General features: G+C 40.8%; 1 protein-coding gene across 1 annotated transcript; it reads right to left on the bottom strand.

Annotated features, from left to right (window-relative positions):
• Positions 1 to 1,725: 1,725 nt before the first annotated feature.
• Positions 1,726 to 18,619, bottom strand: LOC104950241 (protein cordon-bleu-like). Its single transcript, XM_010776729.1, has 10 exons — positions 17,983 to 18,619; positions 14,356 to 14,508; positions 10,297 to 10,612; positions 8,717 to 8,829; positions 8,209 to 8,394; positions 6,504 to 8,107; positions 6,168 to 6,401; positions 5,866 to 5,982; positions 4,463 to 4,735; positions 1,726 to 3,579 (listed from the first exon to the last, which is right to left on the bottom strand). The coding sequence occupies exons 1-10, from the start codon at positions 18,617 to 18,619 to the stop codon at positions 3,496 to 3,498; spliced, it is 3,717 nt and encodes a 1,238-aa protein (XP_010775031.1). The 3' UTR covers positions 1,726 to 3,495.
• Positions 18,620 to 19,108: the final 489 nt, after the last annotated feature.

Consider the following 19,108-nt stretch of genomic DNA (forward strand, 5'->3'; position numbering starts at 1 on the left):
AGGAGTGACATGCACCAGCTTGAATTGAAGCCCACAGCAGAGTCAGATAAAGCTCAGTCTCAGGCAGAAATAAAAACATGGAGAACTAGCGTTTACTTTTTTCCCATATTTCATGTGATATTTCAGACTTGGGTAAGCTTAAATTATGTGAACACACCATGGGAATCTGAAGTGCAAAAAGTCATCGGTCCTGTGTGTATGCATCTGGTTTAAGAATAACAAGGGGCTCACACTGTGTCCCATCAGTGTTAACATGCACTCAAAGAGCACACATTGTGCAGTCATTGCATCAGACATACAAACACACATTATCACATCACTCATATTCAGTGTGCCACCATGCAACAAAGCATTCTTCCTGCGGGACTGCACTGAGACATAAACTAAACACACATTATGTTGATTTCCCCTCATCAGACATTCAGCATCACACATAGGCCTTTTGTTAAAATTGATTGATCAGATATATAGTAGACTGCTTAACATCGGAAAACAAATTCAAAACAAACCCCTGCTGATGATCGATCTCACTATCTCCATCACTCATAAGTCAACTTCAACAAAGCTGAGTAATAGAAGTCAAGGCAGTGAGGGAAAGGCTTTCACTAAAGTGGATTGCCTCAAGCCCTATGTAAAACTGTTATGGCAACAAACTTACCAACATGTCTATAAAGGCGTAACCAAAGCCAAACCTAAATTGTATAACTGCTGTTGTCTTATGTGGTGTGATTTTCTGGTAATTCTTGAATTAGAGGTTGTTTACATTGTCGGTAGCTTAAAATGTTTTGGAACCGTATGTTTCAACACACGTACAGACTCACGACAAAAATATCACTCACACCCACAGGGAGACAAGAAACCACACGATTTGTAAAGTAGATCAACTGCAGAATTTGTACCCACAAAAGAAGAGCCTGTGGTCCTTTGCATGTATTTACAGCCAAGATCACTCTTACAAACTCTCAGACATATTCCACTGCTACGACAGTACCCAGTAAATGACCAGTCGCCCTTCATTGGTATGTAAAAATCCCACCATTTACATTTTACCTGGTTACATCTTTGCCACGAAAAGGGAATATTTATTCAAAGAGCATTTGTTTATAATTAAAGACTTGAAATTGCCCCACCAATATGTGTAAATGGTAAATGGACTGTACTTATATAGCGCTTTATCCAGTCTTTAAGACCCCTCAAAGCACTTTACATACTACATGTCATTCACCCATTCACACCCATTCATACAGAGCAGTGTACCTTACTCTAGGACCTAACATTCACACACACTTTCACACACCGTTGGCCATGCCATCGGGAGCAACTCAGGGTTAAGTATCTTGCCCAAGGATACATCGACATGTTGACTGCATGGGCTGGGATCGAACCCACAACCTTCTGGTTGAAAGACGACCACACTCCCTCACAGCCACAGTCGCCCTGTGTATCTACTGTGTTTACGTGTGATTGCACAGCTAATGTAGATATTGGCATCATTCTAAGGGAAGGAAGAAAGGCACAATGACTAGTGTTTCAGGAATAGAGGTTAGGTTGAAGTTCTGCGAAAGCCATTTCATGTGACCACATAGTGATGAGTCAGGGTCATGAGTGGCTGACTGGAATATAGCTCCTTTGTATTGAGGTAAAGAGAAAGAGAGGTTACAATATATACATATTTGCTGCAAAAGGCTCAGGCACATTGGAATGACACTAAAAAGAAAGGCACATTTTTATTGTAGAAAGATAAAATACAGGAATATCAGGTGCAAGTCACTTTGGAGTTGATTGCAAAATTATTTATTGAATCAAAAAGTAAGGCAGACAAAAATAACCGTCCCCAAAAAACAATGTGCACTTAAAACTTAAAAAGCAATAGCTTATAAAATGTTCACACTATCAGTGAAATAGCTCTCTATTGAGGATTTGTATCAAATATTTTACTGTGATTCTCGTGTACAAAATATACAATGCTACAGTAGGCTATTGCGTGAATGAAATAATCTCTTCTAGTGAAAAAAGAAAATATATCTCAAGGTTTTCCCTCTCAGGGAAAAACAGGTGAGCATGAATTAAAAATAATCTCTATAAAACTCCCTTTACTCAGATTTCTCACAATCCACAGCAGCAAGCATTTATACCTGAATATGAATGCTCTAGGTTTCTCATAGCCATCATAGCTACTCCACACTGTAAACTTATAATGGAGCATAATGGAATGCAACACCATGTGCCTAAATTAAGGCAACCTAAACTAATGCCTTCCTACAGCTTTCCTACGACCAATCGCCATAGTAACTTGTTGGTTAGTTAACTTATATCTTTGCCCATTGATATCTTTCCATAACAGTGCTTCAAAAATGTTGACATTTTAAGGAAAGAAAAGGTTCATCTTAATTTCTCAAATAGATCTAACATCAAAGGCACGGTCAGTCGTATCGCTGCTGTACAAGTATATGTTTTCTGCAGGCCACTCACGCATTACAATGTCTTTATAGATCTTAAACAGCAGCACTAAATGATGATTAGAAGCTAAATTAGAAGTATATTTAGATAAAAGGCACAAATCAGTCATCACCATCTTTTTCTTTTTCAGAGCCAAGAAATGCAGAAGTTGGCATACTGTATGGACCAGATCTGATTAAAATACACTTTTAAACAAAAAAATCAAACATCATCAATGGATATATCCATTATTTTTGAAAATGCACTTAAGTTTTCAGTTTTTGTAATTTGTTAGACAAATAATAAGTAGTTGAAATCTGGAAATTCAGCAGATTCAACTTATTGCAGCCTATATAGAATATTAAGCAAACATCATGTACATAACACTGAGTGAGCAACAGTTTAAGGCATCCATAACTTAACTGAGGGGAAAAAATCAAGGAAAAAATAAAATAAAATCATAAACCATTTAAATCTGCTTTCATTGGCACACACTTTGTACAACATTCCAGTTGAGACTACTGAATTCAAGTACAGATGGCAAGATATGTTTAGGAACTGCGAAATGTTGTAAAGATGGACATAAACTCTCTCCAGCAGGCTAACGCTAACTGATAGAACTGATATTATACATGGAATTAACTGCAATCCTTTCACCTGTGACACAATTATCAGAGAGATCGTATTGGTTTGGCTACTAAGAACAACTTTCACAACATAAATACATAGAAGTAGTATTTAAATACTCTCCTTTCATACGAAATCTTTTAAGCATAAGGCCCTGGTTGGTTGTCAGAGGTGCGAAACCCTTTATGAACAAACGATCATATCTAGATGGCATGTAAAAACCATTCTTTCTTTCTTATTTTTTATATTGGAATTTGTGTCACGCCTTTGATAAGGTTCCCCACAACTTTCAAAAAGCATCCACTCAAAATGTGACTCAAGTTTTCCAAAAGTAATTTGCAAAAGCACAATGGCAAAACAATAACGACCTGAAACAATATATTAATAGCGTTAATATGTCCTTTGTTACGGTGGTGTGGGCGTCCCCTCCTATGGCTGAGGGAGTGTTGAGGAGGTTGTCTGGATTGTTCCCAGTCTGCCATTCACTTGGACTGTCTTTCTGGGCGCAGCGACCTATTAAAAGGAACACAACAAGTCATGTTTGTAATTCTCCACTTTGGTGGCAAAAGTTCATGTATGGTGGGCAAAACATAGAACAAATGCCTTAACTAAAGAAAGTTTTATATGTACCCTTTTTTTTAGCTCAAGTCTGAATGTGGTGAACATGTTTTACTTTTCGTCTGACTAAAACAATGCAAATATTAATGAGAAAACGTTCAGTCAACTCTACTTTTACACAGCTCCTGACCTGAAATTCAACTTTATCTTCTTTAAAATATTCATACAGCAGTACAGTGGGGCTGTCAGTAGAATCTGTGAATGTGTTACTATGAGCGATTAGTTTCCAGATTCCCTGCTGCTGCACCGCAGGAGAGCTTTCTTCTGCCAGTGGTGTCTTTGAACGTTGCAAGACGTGAGGAACCAGACCGAAAGATGTGAGAAGAAAGAGGACACTAGTTCATATCATAGGCCTTTTTTCTTCTGTGTGTCTGGCTTTCTTGTCTCAATCTGTTCTGTCTGTCTCCCTCCTTTCTTCTTTGATAAGAGTCTCTATGGGTGAAATTAAGCTTATGAGAAAAATGGAATCTTTACGATATTCATCACTTGCTGTGCCAATGCTACATTTCAATCTCTTTGTTTTATTTTTAATGTCTTCACTAGTTTATATATTCCCCTAACTTTTCTGCAGACAGAACTGAGATTTTGAAGCCAGCAGCCTCTGGTAATATTTGATCATATGTGACGTGTGTGATATTTAAGAGAGTCTATACGCTTATCACTGCCTTTTCATGGAGCAACTGTAGAATTGAAATCCCCACAATGCAGAGTAGATAAAAGATGTAACAACTTTCACTCTTTGGTGTAAATGTATACTTTTGTTTCCCGTTATTTGTACCTTTTTTAGCCTCTCGGCAGCAGATCCAGTGCGGATAGCGTCCAGCATAGCCTCCCTGGTCGAGGCAGGGTTGATGGAGGCGTTAGCACCTGCCACAGTGCTATTCCTACCCTGGGCCAAGAAGACAGGAGGAGGAGGTGGAGGTGCCATCATGGGTGCTGGTGGGTGCGGTGGTGGGGTGAAGACAGAAGGAGAGGGAGAGGAGGGAGGGCCTGCCTCCTCATATGTCACGGTCCTGAACTTCTCAAGCTCATCAGCAGACCCAGATTTAGTCTGTAGGAAACAAAAGAGTGAACAATGGTAACTTTAGACATGTAAACATAGACAGGGGCTCTCACATATGGTCTAACGTCAACCTCTGAACCATATTCTTTAATCTAAACATCATTTGTGCTAATCTTTCTGCATTGAATGTTTTTACTTATGATTGTAACATTTATATATTGTTGTAACTCCATTGTGCAAAGTGGTTTAGTTTTCTTTATTTATCTTTTTTTTTCTCTAAGAGAAGTTTTTGTGTCTGATTTAGTCATGTACCATTCCAGAGATTCCACTTCTGGTAGGAACCTCCAGAATAAAACCGCAGATGTTTTAGCTCCAGAAGCACTTTTTCTGCCCCTTTCATTCCACATTCTTTCTTTCTTACATGAGAGCAAACCACAGCTCACAGTCCACACAGAGGGATGGAAATAGACACCCGTGCTTGCATAACCTGGTTCATGCACCCTTATGTGAGCTGCTAACTAGCTTACAATACAGAAAGTTCAGCCGTCACATTTTCTAGTAAACATCCTTCTTGTCCCACCTGTAATGCTATAAGTCCATGTGTTTGTTCTCTATTAAAGACTAAGAGTTTATAACAGCCTAATGCTACAGGCTAACATGCTAACAATGACAATGCTAAATGCTAATTTATGTTCCTCATCTTTTAGCTTGTTAGCATGCTGACATTTTTCTTAATAACATTTAAAAGAAGCATCCCTGTTCTATCTGTAGCTGGTGGAGTGAGTTTACAGAAATGTGGTCATAAACAAAATATATATAGAATGTTGATGTGGTGGTGACACAAGACAAAAATGATGAATCATCTCAGCGCCATCTTCCATGGAAATGAATGGTTGTCAAGACATTTCTAACCATACCAAAGGTGTCATAAGATCAACAAAGGGGATGAGATTCATCCACTGGGTCGGATCATTTATTTATGTGCACAAATAATATAAGCAATGTGGGTATATTCAATGATTCATTTAAGGAGGTTAAAAGTGGATGAGAAATGTATTATGAAAATAAAATAACATATCATACTGTGACTTTAAAGGCGTGGTTCAGCTCCTTACCACACCCACTTGATATGGTCAGACATGGGGTGATATTGCGTAAATAGCTAAGAGTGTTTTTACCTTCTTCAGCCTCCCTGAGCTGCTCTGGGCTCTAATGGCAGCCAGGAGAGCAGATCTCTCATTCTCCTCCTCTACATAGGAGGCTTTCTTTGTGATGCTGGGACCAGAAGTGGATAGCTAATTAAAAGATAAAAAGAGAGGAATTATTATTATTCCAATATAGTCTTCCAGACAACAACTTCAGCTGTAATGGCAAAATTGTTAATATAGTGCATTTCTATTATTTCCAAAATGTCATATCGTTATCATAATCGCTCTTTCCTCGACCATCATCCATGTGCACTGTACAATGTGTATCTCACCTTCTTGAGCCTGTCCCTGGCTCCGCCTGTCTGGAGGGCCTCCATCAGGCTGCCATGCAGAGACGAGTCTTTCTCAACAGACCTAGAGATCACTGGTCTGAACTTTTTTACTGGCCCAAACAGGGTAACGGGTGGAGGACCTGTGTAAGCACTTGTGTCTGTCACTGTGACAGAAGGCTGGAGTTTTGCATCAGGTATCAGATTGGTGACTGCCTTGGTCGTGCCCCTCGTGTTCTGAAGACAAGATGAGAAGTTGTAAATAACTAATTGACAGTGATTATTTGTATGTAAAGCATTTGTTTAACAGTAAAATATTCCAATACTGGGTTTACTCACAGTTGTCTGGTCTTCGGACACAGTCTTGGGGGCCGTGGGAGGTTTGGCAGATGAATGTGGAGTTCTGCTTTGTGCAGGGCTGGGGCTTCTCAGACGAATTTGTTTAATATTATCGTTGTCATTACTGGCAATCATGTCATTTTGGATTGGCCTACTAGACTGAATAAGCCTATTCCTGGCTGTTTCTGTTTCCAGCGAATTAAAACTTGCTTTGGTGGATCCGACAGAGCTTCCAAATCCTTCCCTGTCCGGTCTCACTGCTGCAAAATCTCTCTGGCAGTCAGAAATATACTCCGGGTAGCTCATAGACCTCGTAGGACCGGGCGGGTTGGATTTAGAAGAAGAGTGATTCTCCTTATTATCTGACAAAGATGACTGGGAGGATTGGTTTGGATTCACTTGTATAGAGCGACCTGACCTCTGGAAACCGATAGTCTGTGACTTCGAAGAAGAATAGGAGTCATGTACATTAGAGATAGAGCTGGGTTTAGCTGAGGTCTGTGGGGTGTATTTAGTGATGGCAGACGCCACATATTGACTGGAGGTCCGCCTGGATGGTTTGAGGAAGGACAGGTCTCTCTTCAGGTCTGGAAGCATGGGAGGGGGAAGTGTAGGGTAATTACTTGGCTGGTGATTGTTTTTGGACACTGAGATGTTGCTCTCCACCTGTACCTGCTCTTCTTTTGCAACTTTGACGGCTCTTGCTGGTTCTTTCGCTTCTTCTCTAACCATCTCTTTAGGCTGCGTCCTCTCTGCAGGTTTATAAACTGGAGTTTGAGTAGTTTTCAGGTCCTCAGTGTTACTGCTCCTTAAAGTAGTTACTGAGGTTGCAGCGGGACTACTTTTCAGGCCATCTGTGGTCTCTTTAACCTTATCACTGACATTTTTGCTGTGAGGCACAGAACTTTCTTGTCTTTCGTTTGAGCTCCAAAAAGCTTTGGCTTTTCCAAGAAGAGGAGACCCCTCACTGGAATTAAGTCCAGACTCATCACCGACTCTGTTTCGGGAGGTACCCCCTTTCACCATGTTTCCTTGATCGTCAATCTTAATGGCACCGACAGTTAGTTTGACAGCTGGCTTTTCCATAGCAGCATGCACAACAGAAGGTTTGGGAGGGACCACAGTGAAAGTTTTCATACCGAAGCGGGATGTGACGTTACGAGTTATTTGACTGTGTGAAGTATTAGAGCTGCGGCCCTGGCTAACTCTGTGCATCTCTTCATCTCTCTCTACAGGCAGTACTGATATCTGACTGGCTGGTGGAAAAACAGGCTTCTTCTCTTGAAAAGATTGAGCGTCACTTTTCACGGGGTCAGGCTTGCTGTGTTTCTGCTTGTCTACATTGGATTTCACTGCTGATGTTCTTTGTTTTTCCTCTTTCAAACTGTTGGTATCAGTGACACGCATCTCTTTAGTTTTTGTCTCTTGTATCTTGCCTTCCTTCTTCTCAGAGATAGACTTATTCTCAAGAGACTTTCTATGCTTCTCAGATTGAGGCAGCTGCTTAGTGTTTGCACGGCTGCTTTTATTACTGTCAGCAGCTGTACAAGCATTGTTGTTTTTGTTTTGTGGCTCCACACTGGACTGCTGACAAAAGCCTGGACCTGTGATAAGAAGGGATAAGAAAAGGTCATTTAAAATATATTATAATAATACAACTGTCAACAGTGGCAACGTATCAGCTCTTCCATATCGTTCTTCCTACCTTTGCTGCCAGCCGTCCTGGTTAGTGACTTTGTCTCAATCTCTACAATGTGGCGTTCATAGTCCTCCAGTACTTCATCTATGGCTGTGACTGGCACATCCATGTCCACTACGGACACCGGCACCTCATTACTGTCTGTGGACATGGTATAAGGAGACTTCTTTGCTGAAGCTATATCTATGTGATCTAGAAAATGTGGAATACGTTAATACATCATACTTTGGGCACAGATTTATTTCTAAAAATATTACCATGGCTATAACTTCAGTTTGAAATAGTCCCAGTCATGTGAAACATTTCAAATCTATTTGACATCAAACTACATATATAAACGTATATATAAATGTGATGTTGTAGTGTTATGATGATCAACGGGTTTAATGCTTTACTGAACTGCAGAATATATTACTTCCAAGGTATGTAGAGCCTTGGAAGTCATATATTCTTCACCTCAATAAAGCAATAAAATATACCAGTTTAATATTATGGGTATGCGATGCTCACCCACCTGCAAGGTTCGCTTCAACATCTGCAAAAGTCTGATGGAGCTGGGCTGTGAGCTCTGGGTCATGTTTTTTTTTTAACCTGCCAGACTTTGCTTGTGGACTGATGTCATTGTGCCTGAGGATAGAACACAAAAACATGTGTCAATAATACATATTGAGGGATGCACATGTGAAAACAAACACGCAGAGTCATGAAACATTTGTAATGCAAAAAACTGATTAGTGCGTAGGAGCAGCCATAAACTAGCACTGCCCATAATTCTTATTAACAGTCATCCAGCCACCAGCTGTTATGTGCTGCTTATTTGATGCTGTTGTTACATCTGGCTCCCTTACTTTCCCCAAACTGCCCCAGAAACCAAAAGGCTAAATGCAGTTCAGCAGTTGAAGAATGAAAATAAATGTTGGTTTCAGATATTTAAAATAAATTGGATTTCACTTTTTTTGCCGCCTGCTGGCTCTCAAACACGTAGCCGTGAAGATATTATCACCACAGTTTATACTTCCTTCACTCTTTTTAATGGTTCAACAGAGCATTCTCATGAGTTACTGGCATATTAGCCATAACAAATTACAACAAGGAGGCCAAACCAAATATAATGTCAGTGATTTTGAGAAAACAAGGTTTTCCTGGAAAACAGAGCAGCCGGCCGCATCAGGCCAGTCCCTGGATTCATAAAAATGCTCTGAGTAATAGCAGCAATCCAGGATTCTGGTCTGGTCACATTACCATGCACATTTCACAACAACTTAAAAGGTGGAAAGTGATCTGGGGCTGCAATAATTTCCCACAAAAGCCTTTGAATAACGGCCTAGAAACCATAACTATGTCAGCCAGCTTCCAAAGGTTGAGGGTGCCAGCCTTGACTACAACTCAAATATAACACATTGCGGGAACTGCTCTTGGTTATTTCTGCTAGAGCAGTTTAAACAGTGGAAATACTTCTATAGTGTAGTCATCTGAAACAGTGAGGGTTCATTCTTCCGGTGAAATAAAGATGTAAAACTAAACTTGATCGGCAAATGCAATAATCTAATTATAGATGTTTATTAATGCAGGTAATACATATTGGTGGTTAGGTTGACTCAGACCCACAGCATGTTGACTGGCACATGTATTAACCAACGATTTTTTGGCTTGTGTAACCATTAGCCAATAACCAACCCCCGCCCTCCTTATCACCTGAATCTCCTCCTAGAGCACCAGTGGGTTATTTTTAGCCAAATATCTCGCAGAGGGGCGTGGCTCCTTATTTTCATCTAAAGTAACAGACAGAGAATCCGCACTTTTGAAACAGGGCTGAAACAGAGGGGTTTACGGGATGCTACAGTGCATGATCTGTTTGGTATTTTTGCCAAACACCTCAGAGACATATTTGTATATATCTGAGACCTATAGTATATTGATGAAAAAGAGTATAATAGGAGACCTTTAATGGGCCTAAGCCAATCATCTTGAAACATTATGTAAAGATATACAGTTATTGCTTGTTAACTTCATTCTACTTTGATCCCCTACTTTTGTTAACCCTTACTTCCGTGCCTTTTGTTAATGTAATTGTTATCACTTCTTCTTCACTACCTGTGTCTTGATCCCCAGGTCGCACAGCCCTCGTCACTGTCACTGGAATTGTCCCGTGCTGGTCCAAGCAGCCTCTCTGGTCCAGGTCGGCTATTTCCATCCAGGGACAAACTCCCATTTGGGGATGTGGGTTGGGTGTCAGATGGAGAGCCGACCAGGCCCATGTCCTCGCCCTCTGCAATGCCTTCAGAGGCAGCGTAGCCCTGGTCAGGCAGACTGCTGCTGCTACTGCCCACAGACGCGGTCTCCTCGTCAGGCGTGCCCGTTTCTGGTTTCCTTGACACGGCTGCAGAGCTTTGCATGGAGTGGAGCCAAGCTGGGAGAGGGTCAAGAAAATTCTTAGCATCAGTATTGTGTTATCAGTTTCCTTTAAAAATATTACAATCCAAGTCAAAGGGTTTCAAATGGCCTAAGGTTAGTATGGTGAAATTAAAGGCCTAAGAATGGGCATGTATCTGGGTAGGAAAAATATAAAATCCTAATCAAGACTAAATGTTTTGTTAAACCATGACATGCATTTACTTAAAACAAACGAGTTGACCTTTTTCTTTGTCTTGTTTTAAACCAACACTAAAGACTTTTGATAGCTGGAAAAACAATTATAAAAACAGTAAGACATATCATGAGAGCATTTGTTTGAAAAAGAGCCCAGGATGCAGAGCGAGCAAAAGCAAGAAATAGAGGGGGAAGTATTTACATTAGGTTCAACATTTATTCTGACACTACACACACACACAAACCAGAACACACGCCGCCACATATACAAACACAAAGCCTGGAGCACAACCACTTGTGGCTTGATGTAACATCTTTAATGATGTGCGGGTGGATTCATTGTAAACAAACCCTTTCGATATGATTTTTTTTAAGTGTTTAAGGGTCCCAGTGAAAGCCTCTCATCTCTTTAGTACAGTCATGCTTTGGTCTTTCTTGTGGAATTCTGAGAACATATTTAGTCTGTTACTGAAATGATTGAACTCTAGGCCAAAATAAAAGAAATGCACCAGTTGTTAGGTCAGCGTGTAACAGTACTGGGAAGCCATCAGGGGATTCTTTCAAATGAGTTTAACAGTGAGTGACCTTGTTTGTAATACCATACTGTAGATGCATTTGTGCAAGCATTGTGCTCAAATATATCTTGTGTGTGTGTGTGTGTGTGTGTGTGTGTGTGTGTGTGTGTGTGTGTGTGTGTGTGTGTGTGTGTGTGTGTGTGTGTGTGTGTGTGTGCTTGGCATGTCAGTTTTGGGCCAGGTCCTAATGGTGTGGAGAGAACAGTCAGTTCCAGAAGATGCGGTGATGACTCACAGGGCTGTCCTCCCAGCTCCTTCCCAGCAACAGCTTAGTCATGCCAGCTTCAGCCACAATCAGCCCACACACACACACACACACACACACACACACACACACACACACACACACACACACACACACACACACACACACGCACGTACACACACAAGTACACATGCACGTACACACACAAGTGCACATATACTCACACTGCCCTATGGTCTGTACACACTTATATCCTTGCATTACAAACAAATAGTTATCAAACTCAACATGACCTTAGGCACATGCTTCAGTTAAAGCCAAACAAAAGGTGTCTGGAGCAAATCAATAGTGTGACCTGTTACAACATCTAACCATGGCAATCCATGCACAAACCCAAACCAAGGTACTTGAATCTTGATGCAGTCTTCAACTGTTTAATTGGAAAATGTCAGTCAAACATTTATTGTGTTTTTTCAATCACAAAACAGATTGTCTTTACAGATAAGCATGTTTTCAATCTCACTACACAACCGGTTCAATGAGTACACATTCCCTTAACTAGGCTACACTTTTGTACCACATCTCAAAGGCTTTGAGCTTGCAAAGGACAAATAATATTTGATATACCTCAAAAAGAGTCAGTGACAACACAATAAAGCATCATATTGTGACAGAATCAGTGATGATGAATACAAGGGTTCCATTACCTTAAAGAGAAAATGTGCCAATCATGGTTGATTAAAAATATAGCTGATCAAAGTAAATATAATCTGTTTTTCCCTCAACCAGACATTTGACGTTGCAGGGACAATCCCAGAATAACTGCTAAGGATGTTATAGACAGAGCCAATCACTGCAACATGTACTTGTAGGTGCTGACAGCTTGGCTCTGTAAGCAGGAGAACTCAGTGCTCTCAGGTGATATAGCATGTATAGCTTCAATTGACTACATTAACTATCAGCACACTGATTCAACATCCACATAAATGTTAGTGAATGTTCCCTTTATCATAGCCACAAATAGAGCATTTACCATTTTCTGACATGCATCTTTTTCAATTTAATCATGAAGTGCTTAAATGTCTAAACAAGTAGTTTTATGCTACAATCTTCCCTTAAGGCCAGGTGTCTTGCAGTTGTTCAGACGAAAATGATACACATAGGATGTCACAACATAAGGATCACTTTGGACCCCTGCTTAATATTTAAAACAAACTGTGAAGCATTCATGCAACTATAAGCGTCCAAATAATAAGTCAAACAACAGATCAGTTTGTAGTATCATTCTCTTCACCAAGTAAGCTGTTCGGAGCTTTCCTTTGAAGGTCTTTAAAAAAACCTATCTTTAAAATACATGAGGCAATACTACCTAAGAGCAACATGTCATTGATAGATCACCCTTTCCATAATATTGCCAAAGGCAGCATGCTTTCAGGTCTCAGATTTCTAAACCAAGCCATAACACCAAGCAGAGACAGAGAAACATACGCTGTCAAACTATTGATCTGCAGATATCGCATCACCAAAATATTGACATGTAGATATCACATGACCTTGCCTCATAGCCGCATTTGAGCCTCCCACCCATCAATCTAGCTGTAACTGATACGTCCAGGGGTTAGCTCATCTGCCATTGTATAGCCCTCTGACCACATTCTCTGTCCACTTTTAACCCAGCTCTGATCTCATGCAAAATCAATAACAACCAGCAAGTTGAAATACAAAACCACCAACGCTATATACATACATTTGTAAAAAAAGATAAAGGAAAAAAAACATTGCTTAAGGAGAGAAATTGGATGGCACTTCTTGCTTTGACTTGTAGCATTTTGTGTGTCAAAAAACTGAAATCCAAAACATCACATGGATTAAAGTGGTTTTCTGTGAGGCACAGTTACTCCAAGTGAAAGCAAATAAACATGGACGGTTGAAAATGGTGGTAGCAATAAGACAACATATACAAGAAGAAACAGAAAAAATACATCTCCAAAGAATGAAAGGAGGGTGGTGAAAGTCCAGCAGATGTAAGAAGGGGCCAAGAAGAAGCAAAGGAAACTGATTGGATGTGATTGTCAGGCGACGGGCGGGTCAAGCCAGAGAGACTTCAGGAGTGTTTGGAGCGCAGACGCAAAGGCCCACAGCAGTACACTATAAAGCAGGGTGGGGGGGGGGGGTAAAGAAAAGAAAGTGAGAATTGAGATGGATAGATGAGATACATTGCATTTAGCAGGGATGACGATAAAACCAGCCTTTGGCGAAAAACATAAAAGTAAAGACATACAGAAAAAAAGAGTGGCCTGCATCAGGTTCAGCATCCCTCAACAATGTATTTCAATATACATCTAATATATTCCATGCACTGTATAAATGCAACAAAAAAGCATCTCCGGTTGATTCGTCGTGACCCCTGCTCTGACCTTTTGGACTATAACAGTTTGACATTAATAGAAATTAAGCACCTTGACCTCGCATGGCCCCAGTATCATTTAACAACGCCTATCTCACTGATGGAAAGATGGAAAGCAGGCGAGGACAGATGCATTATTCACATACACACACACACACACACACACACACACACACACACACACACACACACACACACACACACACACACACACACACACACACACACACACGTACACAAAAAGGTTTGGCAGTAGAGGATAGAACACATTCTGATTGGATGGAATTAAAGGTTAGCAAAGCAGGAAGGCAGCTTCTAGGACAGAAAAGAAAGAGCAACAGTGAAAGAAAAAGAGGGGCAGCCCATCTGGAACCTACACTGTGGAGCCGCTTCCCCCGCCTCCATGGGACTCTGCAGGGATCTGCTTTCTGTGGGCTCAATGGGGGGGGAGGACGGGGAGGACGGGAGGACAAGCTGCGGGGGGCCTGGTGAGCGGTGAGGTTTGGGCGGCACTGGTCGATCAGCGGCTCCTATGGGAGAAATAGCAGGCAGGCAGGGCAAGATCTCAGGGTCATGTTTGTAATTAAAAGAGGGGAATGTGGGAGAAACATCTTACAAGTTATCAGACTGAAAGTAGCAGAGATTATGCAATCACAGTTATTTTGTTTTTTATTTATGCTGGCAACGTCTTTGCTTCTGTGTTCTTGTGCTCCACTTCTTAGAAACGGCTTGTTATTCAAACAGTGGTTTTCTTAATGTTCGGATGTTCTTGTTCTCAAACTCCAGTTTCTGTGGGTGCTGAGCCAGAGGGTTTATCACTTGTTAAAGTGCTGTCAGACAATCTTATGTTTACAGTATATTTATTTGTACTGTAGGTTAATACCAACAATCCTGTTGATTTTCAAAATCTACTGTATGTATATTAGGCCAAATCTTGGCAACAAAGGTCTTTTGAGCTGAAAAGTGACACCTACCTCAGGTTTATGGCTAACTTTCAGCTTAGATAAATCCTGCAATAACCTGCATAACAACATGTGCGGCAGGAGCGGAACTCATGTTTTATTTCTTAGCTGCTACTGTGGCTTTCAGTATTGCTTCCAACTTGTGTACAATCAATACAAAACATATTTGTAAATGCAGGACATTTTTAGGAGACATTTAAAATTGTGACATTTTAAACATTGACTTGATCAAAGAAGAAAAGCAATGTGGTTGTTAATGAAAGAAGAGGCAGCAAGAAAGGAAGTAAAGAGTACGGATGTGTAATATATACATTCACAAAGCACTGGAGGCGGGTGATGCTAACAGAATTGTGGACTGATGAAAGGGTTAAAGTTAAAATATTGGGTTGTAGGGGCAAAAGCAAAATTACTATACAACAGCACTGTTGAAATACAGCTACAGAACTGTCACTATAAGACTACAGATGCATCAGCGTGCTGTGTCTTAGTCAGCAGGTGCTTTCGATGTGCTGCTTTGTCTGTTTACTCTGCTGTCGACAACAGGAAGGAACTGAGACGGCGTGCAGGGCTGCGATGATGAACAACACCATCATAACCTTGACAGCTTCTGGAACACACACACCAGCGGTAAAATTCTTCTTCTCTAATCCTACAATTTGATACGTTTTTCCCCCTTGTGTTATTGTGTCTGGGTTTGCATACATTATGTTTCTCATAAAGAAATAACTAAACAACCACATAGACATACACTGCACTGATGCCTTTGGTGCTCAGCTAAATAACCATATGATTAATGTCTCAAAAACACAAGTACTATATCAATGCCAATATCAAACAGTGGAGGTTGCTAACCAGATTTAAAGGTAAGACAATACTTAAATGTTAATTGAGTTCATTTCTTCAAGCTGAACAAGCAGTGAGAAGAATATTTGCAGATTCCACAGATACATGTTTTCAAAGATAGGCTTAGGCTTCAGCATTACAAGAGTTTGAAGAGTTTATGTAAATATTGCATAGAAGCAATGATTTACAAATAGAGATTCAAAATTGTACTAACGAGCTATTCTATACTCCAGTATCCCTTATAGTTTGACTGTTTTAAGACTTTTTATGGTCTTTAGAATCAAAAGGCTCCCAAAGCAAAGGATATATAGTTTACCATTTGACATGCACACATTGTTTTTGCTCAAATGAAAGGCTGTATGAAGCACACATAAATGGCCAATCAACCCTATGTAAATACACTGTATACATTATATTAAATATATATTATATTGTTTCTGTATATATAACAGAGGGCACCACCCTGGATGTAGGTGTTTCACCCTATCCTGTGTACCAGAAATAACATTTAGTGTTTAGCTGCTGCATGTTGATGTGGAGATTGAGTGCAAGAATAAAAGCATTTTTTAAATTTAAAAGTTAAAGAAAGAAGATTTAAACCAAAGATAGCTTTAAAGCAAGAGCAGAGAGAATGTGTTGTACTGTCAGCAGTGTCAGGATAGAGGAAACAAGAGTTCCCTGTGCTCTGTTCTATTCCTGACTAATGCAATAACCTCCTCATATTTCATCCTTTCTCTTGCTTTCATGTGCCTGTCCATCATCCTCCTCTTTTTAAACCCCCCTGCTCCCCTTGTTTCTACCTTGTCATCCCCACTGCCAAACCTTCCCATGCTCCTTGCTCTGAACTCCATTCTGATACCCTCACCTTTCTCATGCCTTTTTCTGAGGTCTACCTCTCTCTCATCCCTGCCCCCTGTCAGACACAGTAGCCCTCTTCTGCAATCTCACTTTGTTGCGGGGAGAGATCTAGGTTTTATAACAGATCAATACAAGGCCAGTTAAAGTTCAAGTTGATCCGGCTTAAATCTATGATGGATCTGTCTCATTGTATCTGCCGGCTTTGAGGGTTTCGGGTGAGTGGCTGCATACACATGAGAAAGAGAGAAATGAAGACAGCAACTGAGAGAGAAAGTGGAAAAAAAGAGAAGATAAGAAAGTGAGGGATTGATAAGCACAGGCGAAAGACAAGGACTGTATTGTCTTGTAGGCTATGATGAAAACCAGCTCCACAAGTTCCTGTACTTCAGCCATGAAGTGTACGCACACACACACACACACACACACACACACACATNATACAGTACAGTGTACACACACACACACACACACACACACACACACACACACACACACACACACACACACACACACACACACACACACACACACACACACACACACACATTTACTCTTTCACCAGGTGATTTACGTCATTCTTGACAGTTTAAGTTTCAGAGGTTGCAGCAGTGTGACAGCTCATTCCTCCAGGGCAACTCAACTTCAGACTGTTTCACTTCATTAACCCACAGAGAGAGTGTTAAACATCACTAAAATCAACAAACATTTATACAGAGGTGGGAAGTAGTGGAGTACAAATACTTAGTTACTGTACTTAAGTACATTTTTCTGGTATCAGTACTTTACTCCACTACTTATTTTTCTGACGACTTTTTACTTTTACTTCTTACATTTTTAAGACAAATACCTGTACTTTCTTCTTCTTACATTTTCAAAACAGGCTGGTTCCTTTAGTTTGAATGTGTGTTTGGTGGCGTGATCATTATTATTTAGAGTCATTGCATGCCTATTGATTTTAACACGATCCATGTATCCATCATTTCCTGGTCTTCTCTAAAGAAGAGGGACCAATGAAAACGTTGTCATTTTGCCGTTGTTCAGCATGGAAACATTCATTAGCTAACAATGACATCATTGTTCTATTACTATAAAGGGAGGTCAGGTACTCTTAAAACAGTAGGTAGTTATGGGTACTTTTTACTTAAGTACATTTCGAAGCCCATACTTCTTTACTTTTACTTGAGTAAAGAAGTTTAGTCAGTACTTCTACTTTTATCAGAGTATTTTTAAACACAAGTATCTGTACTTCTACTTGAGTAAAGGATGTGTGTACTTTTGCCATCTCTGCATTTATATGAGTTGTTCTTTTAGTGACTGTGCTGCCATTTTATAAATATTTACCCATTGCGCTGTTTCTGTTGTGCTCAACGTCATCCAGTTTCAGGTTCAGGGCCGACTCAGTGTCTGATCTGGAGCTGCTGGTGGACATGACCTCTGGATCTAGTTTGGCCGTCGTGCTGCTGGCCTTCTGGGATTCCTCCACCCTGCCGCTGGATCTTTTCACAGCGGGATGGACCCGAGCAGAGCCGCTCTCCGTGCTGCTGGTCAGGGTGCTGCAGTACGACACTGCCTGGTCCAGGTCAACGTCAGAGTCCTCAAGGCTGTGGCTGAGTTCAGAGCTGGAGTCCTGGACCGCTAGGCTGTCTGTGGTGCTGCTGCCGCTGGGGGTCGGGGAGCTGGGGGTCGGGGAGCTGGGGGTCGGAGAACTGGGGGTGGGGGTGGCAGCGATCACGGGTGGAGGCTGTGCTACTGTTTTCAAGGTGACGGGGTTTACTGTTTGCGTTACCACAGTGGTATAGGACACAGTGTTTGACTGTGCCACTTTAATACGGAAGGATGGGGTAGGAGCTTCAGTAGCATCAGAGGTGGGAGAGGCGGAGGTCGAAGTGTCATCAGGGCCTGGGGTGGTGGAAGCTGGGGTGGGGGGAGGGGCCGGAGCCTTTCTCTTTCTCTGCAGGGTTTCTGTGCCAAGGCCCATCTAATAAAAAATAAGGGAAATAAAAGGAGAGAGAAGTTAATTATCTGAGCACCTTGTGAAAATGTGTGTGTTAGGTCTACCCGTAAATCAGCCTGTCTTCCAAAACTGAAGTAGAGTTTACCACTGAGTAATTAAATGGAGAGGAGTCCTGGCAGGCGTCTGAGTCTTCAAATTCACCAGAGTGCCAACATTCCTTTTAAATTATCTTACAAGACTTATAACATCTGGCAGTGACACAGTGAAAGTCATGCGGTTGTATGATGATAGTACATATTTGATACTGTGTTTATTTTTCTGTGGAGTTTCTCATAATATCTCAAGGCGACATGAAGCATTATTGGACAGCAATTGTCTAACTGATTTACCCTTAATACTGAATCACTGATCACTTCAGGGGATGAAGTGACAGCTCAGTTAACATCAAAATGATGTAATTTTGCAAACACTAAAAAAGCAAACACTTAGAAACTCTGTCTTGTCATGTTGTTA

The sequence above is a fragment of the Notothenia coriiceps genome, unplaced genomic scaffold (genome assembly GCF_000735185.1).
Source record: "Notothenia coriiceps isolate Sejong01 unplaced genomic scaffold, NC01 NC01_scaffold00017308, whole genome shotgun sequence".
Taxonomy (NCBI): domain Eukaryota; kingdom Metazoa; phylum Chordata; class Actinopteri; order Perciformes; family Nototheniidae; genus Notothenia; species Notothenia coriiceps.

Excerpts from the sequence above, each read along its gene's own strand:
- LOC104950241 (XM_010776729.1), bottom strand. The coding sequence starts at position 18,619 with ATGGGCCTTGGCACAGAAACCCTGCAGAGAAAGAGAAAGGCTCCGGCC. Across the intron at positions 8,108-8,208 it reads CAGGACGGCTGGCAGCAAAG|GTCCAGGCTTTTGTCAGCAG; the intron begins GTAGGAAGAACG and ends TTCTTATCACAG. Across the intron at positions 3,580-4,462 it reads CTGCCGAGAGGCTAAAAAAG|GTCGCTGCGCCCAGAAAGAC; the intron begins GTACAAATAACG and ends TCCTTTTAATAG.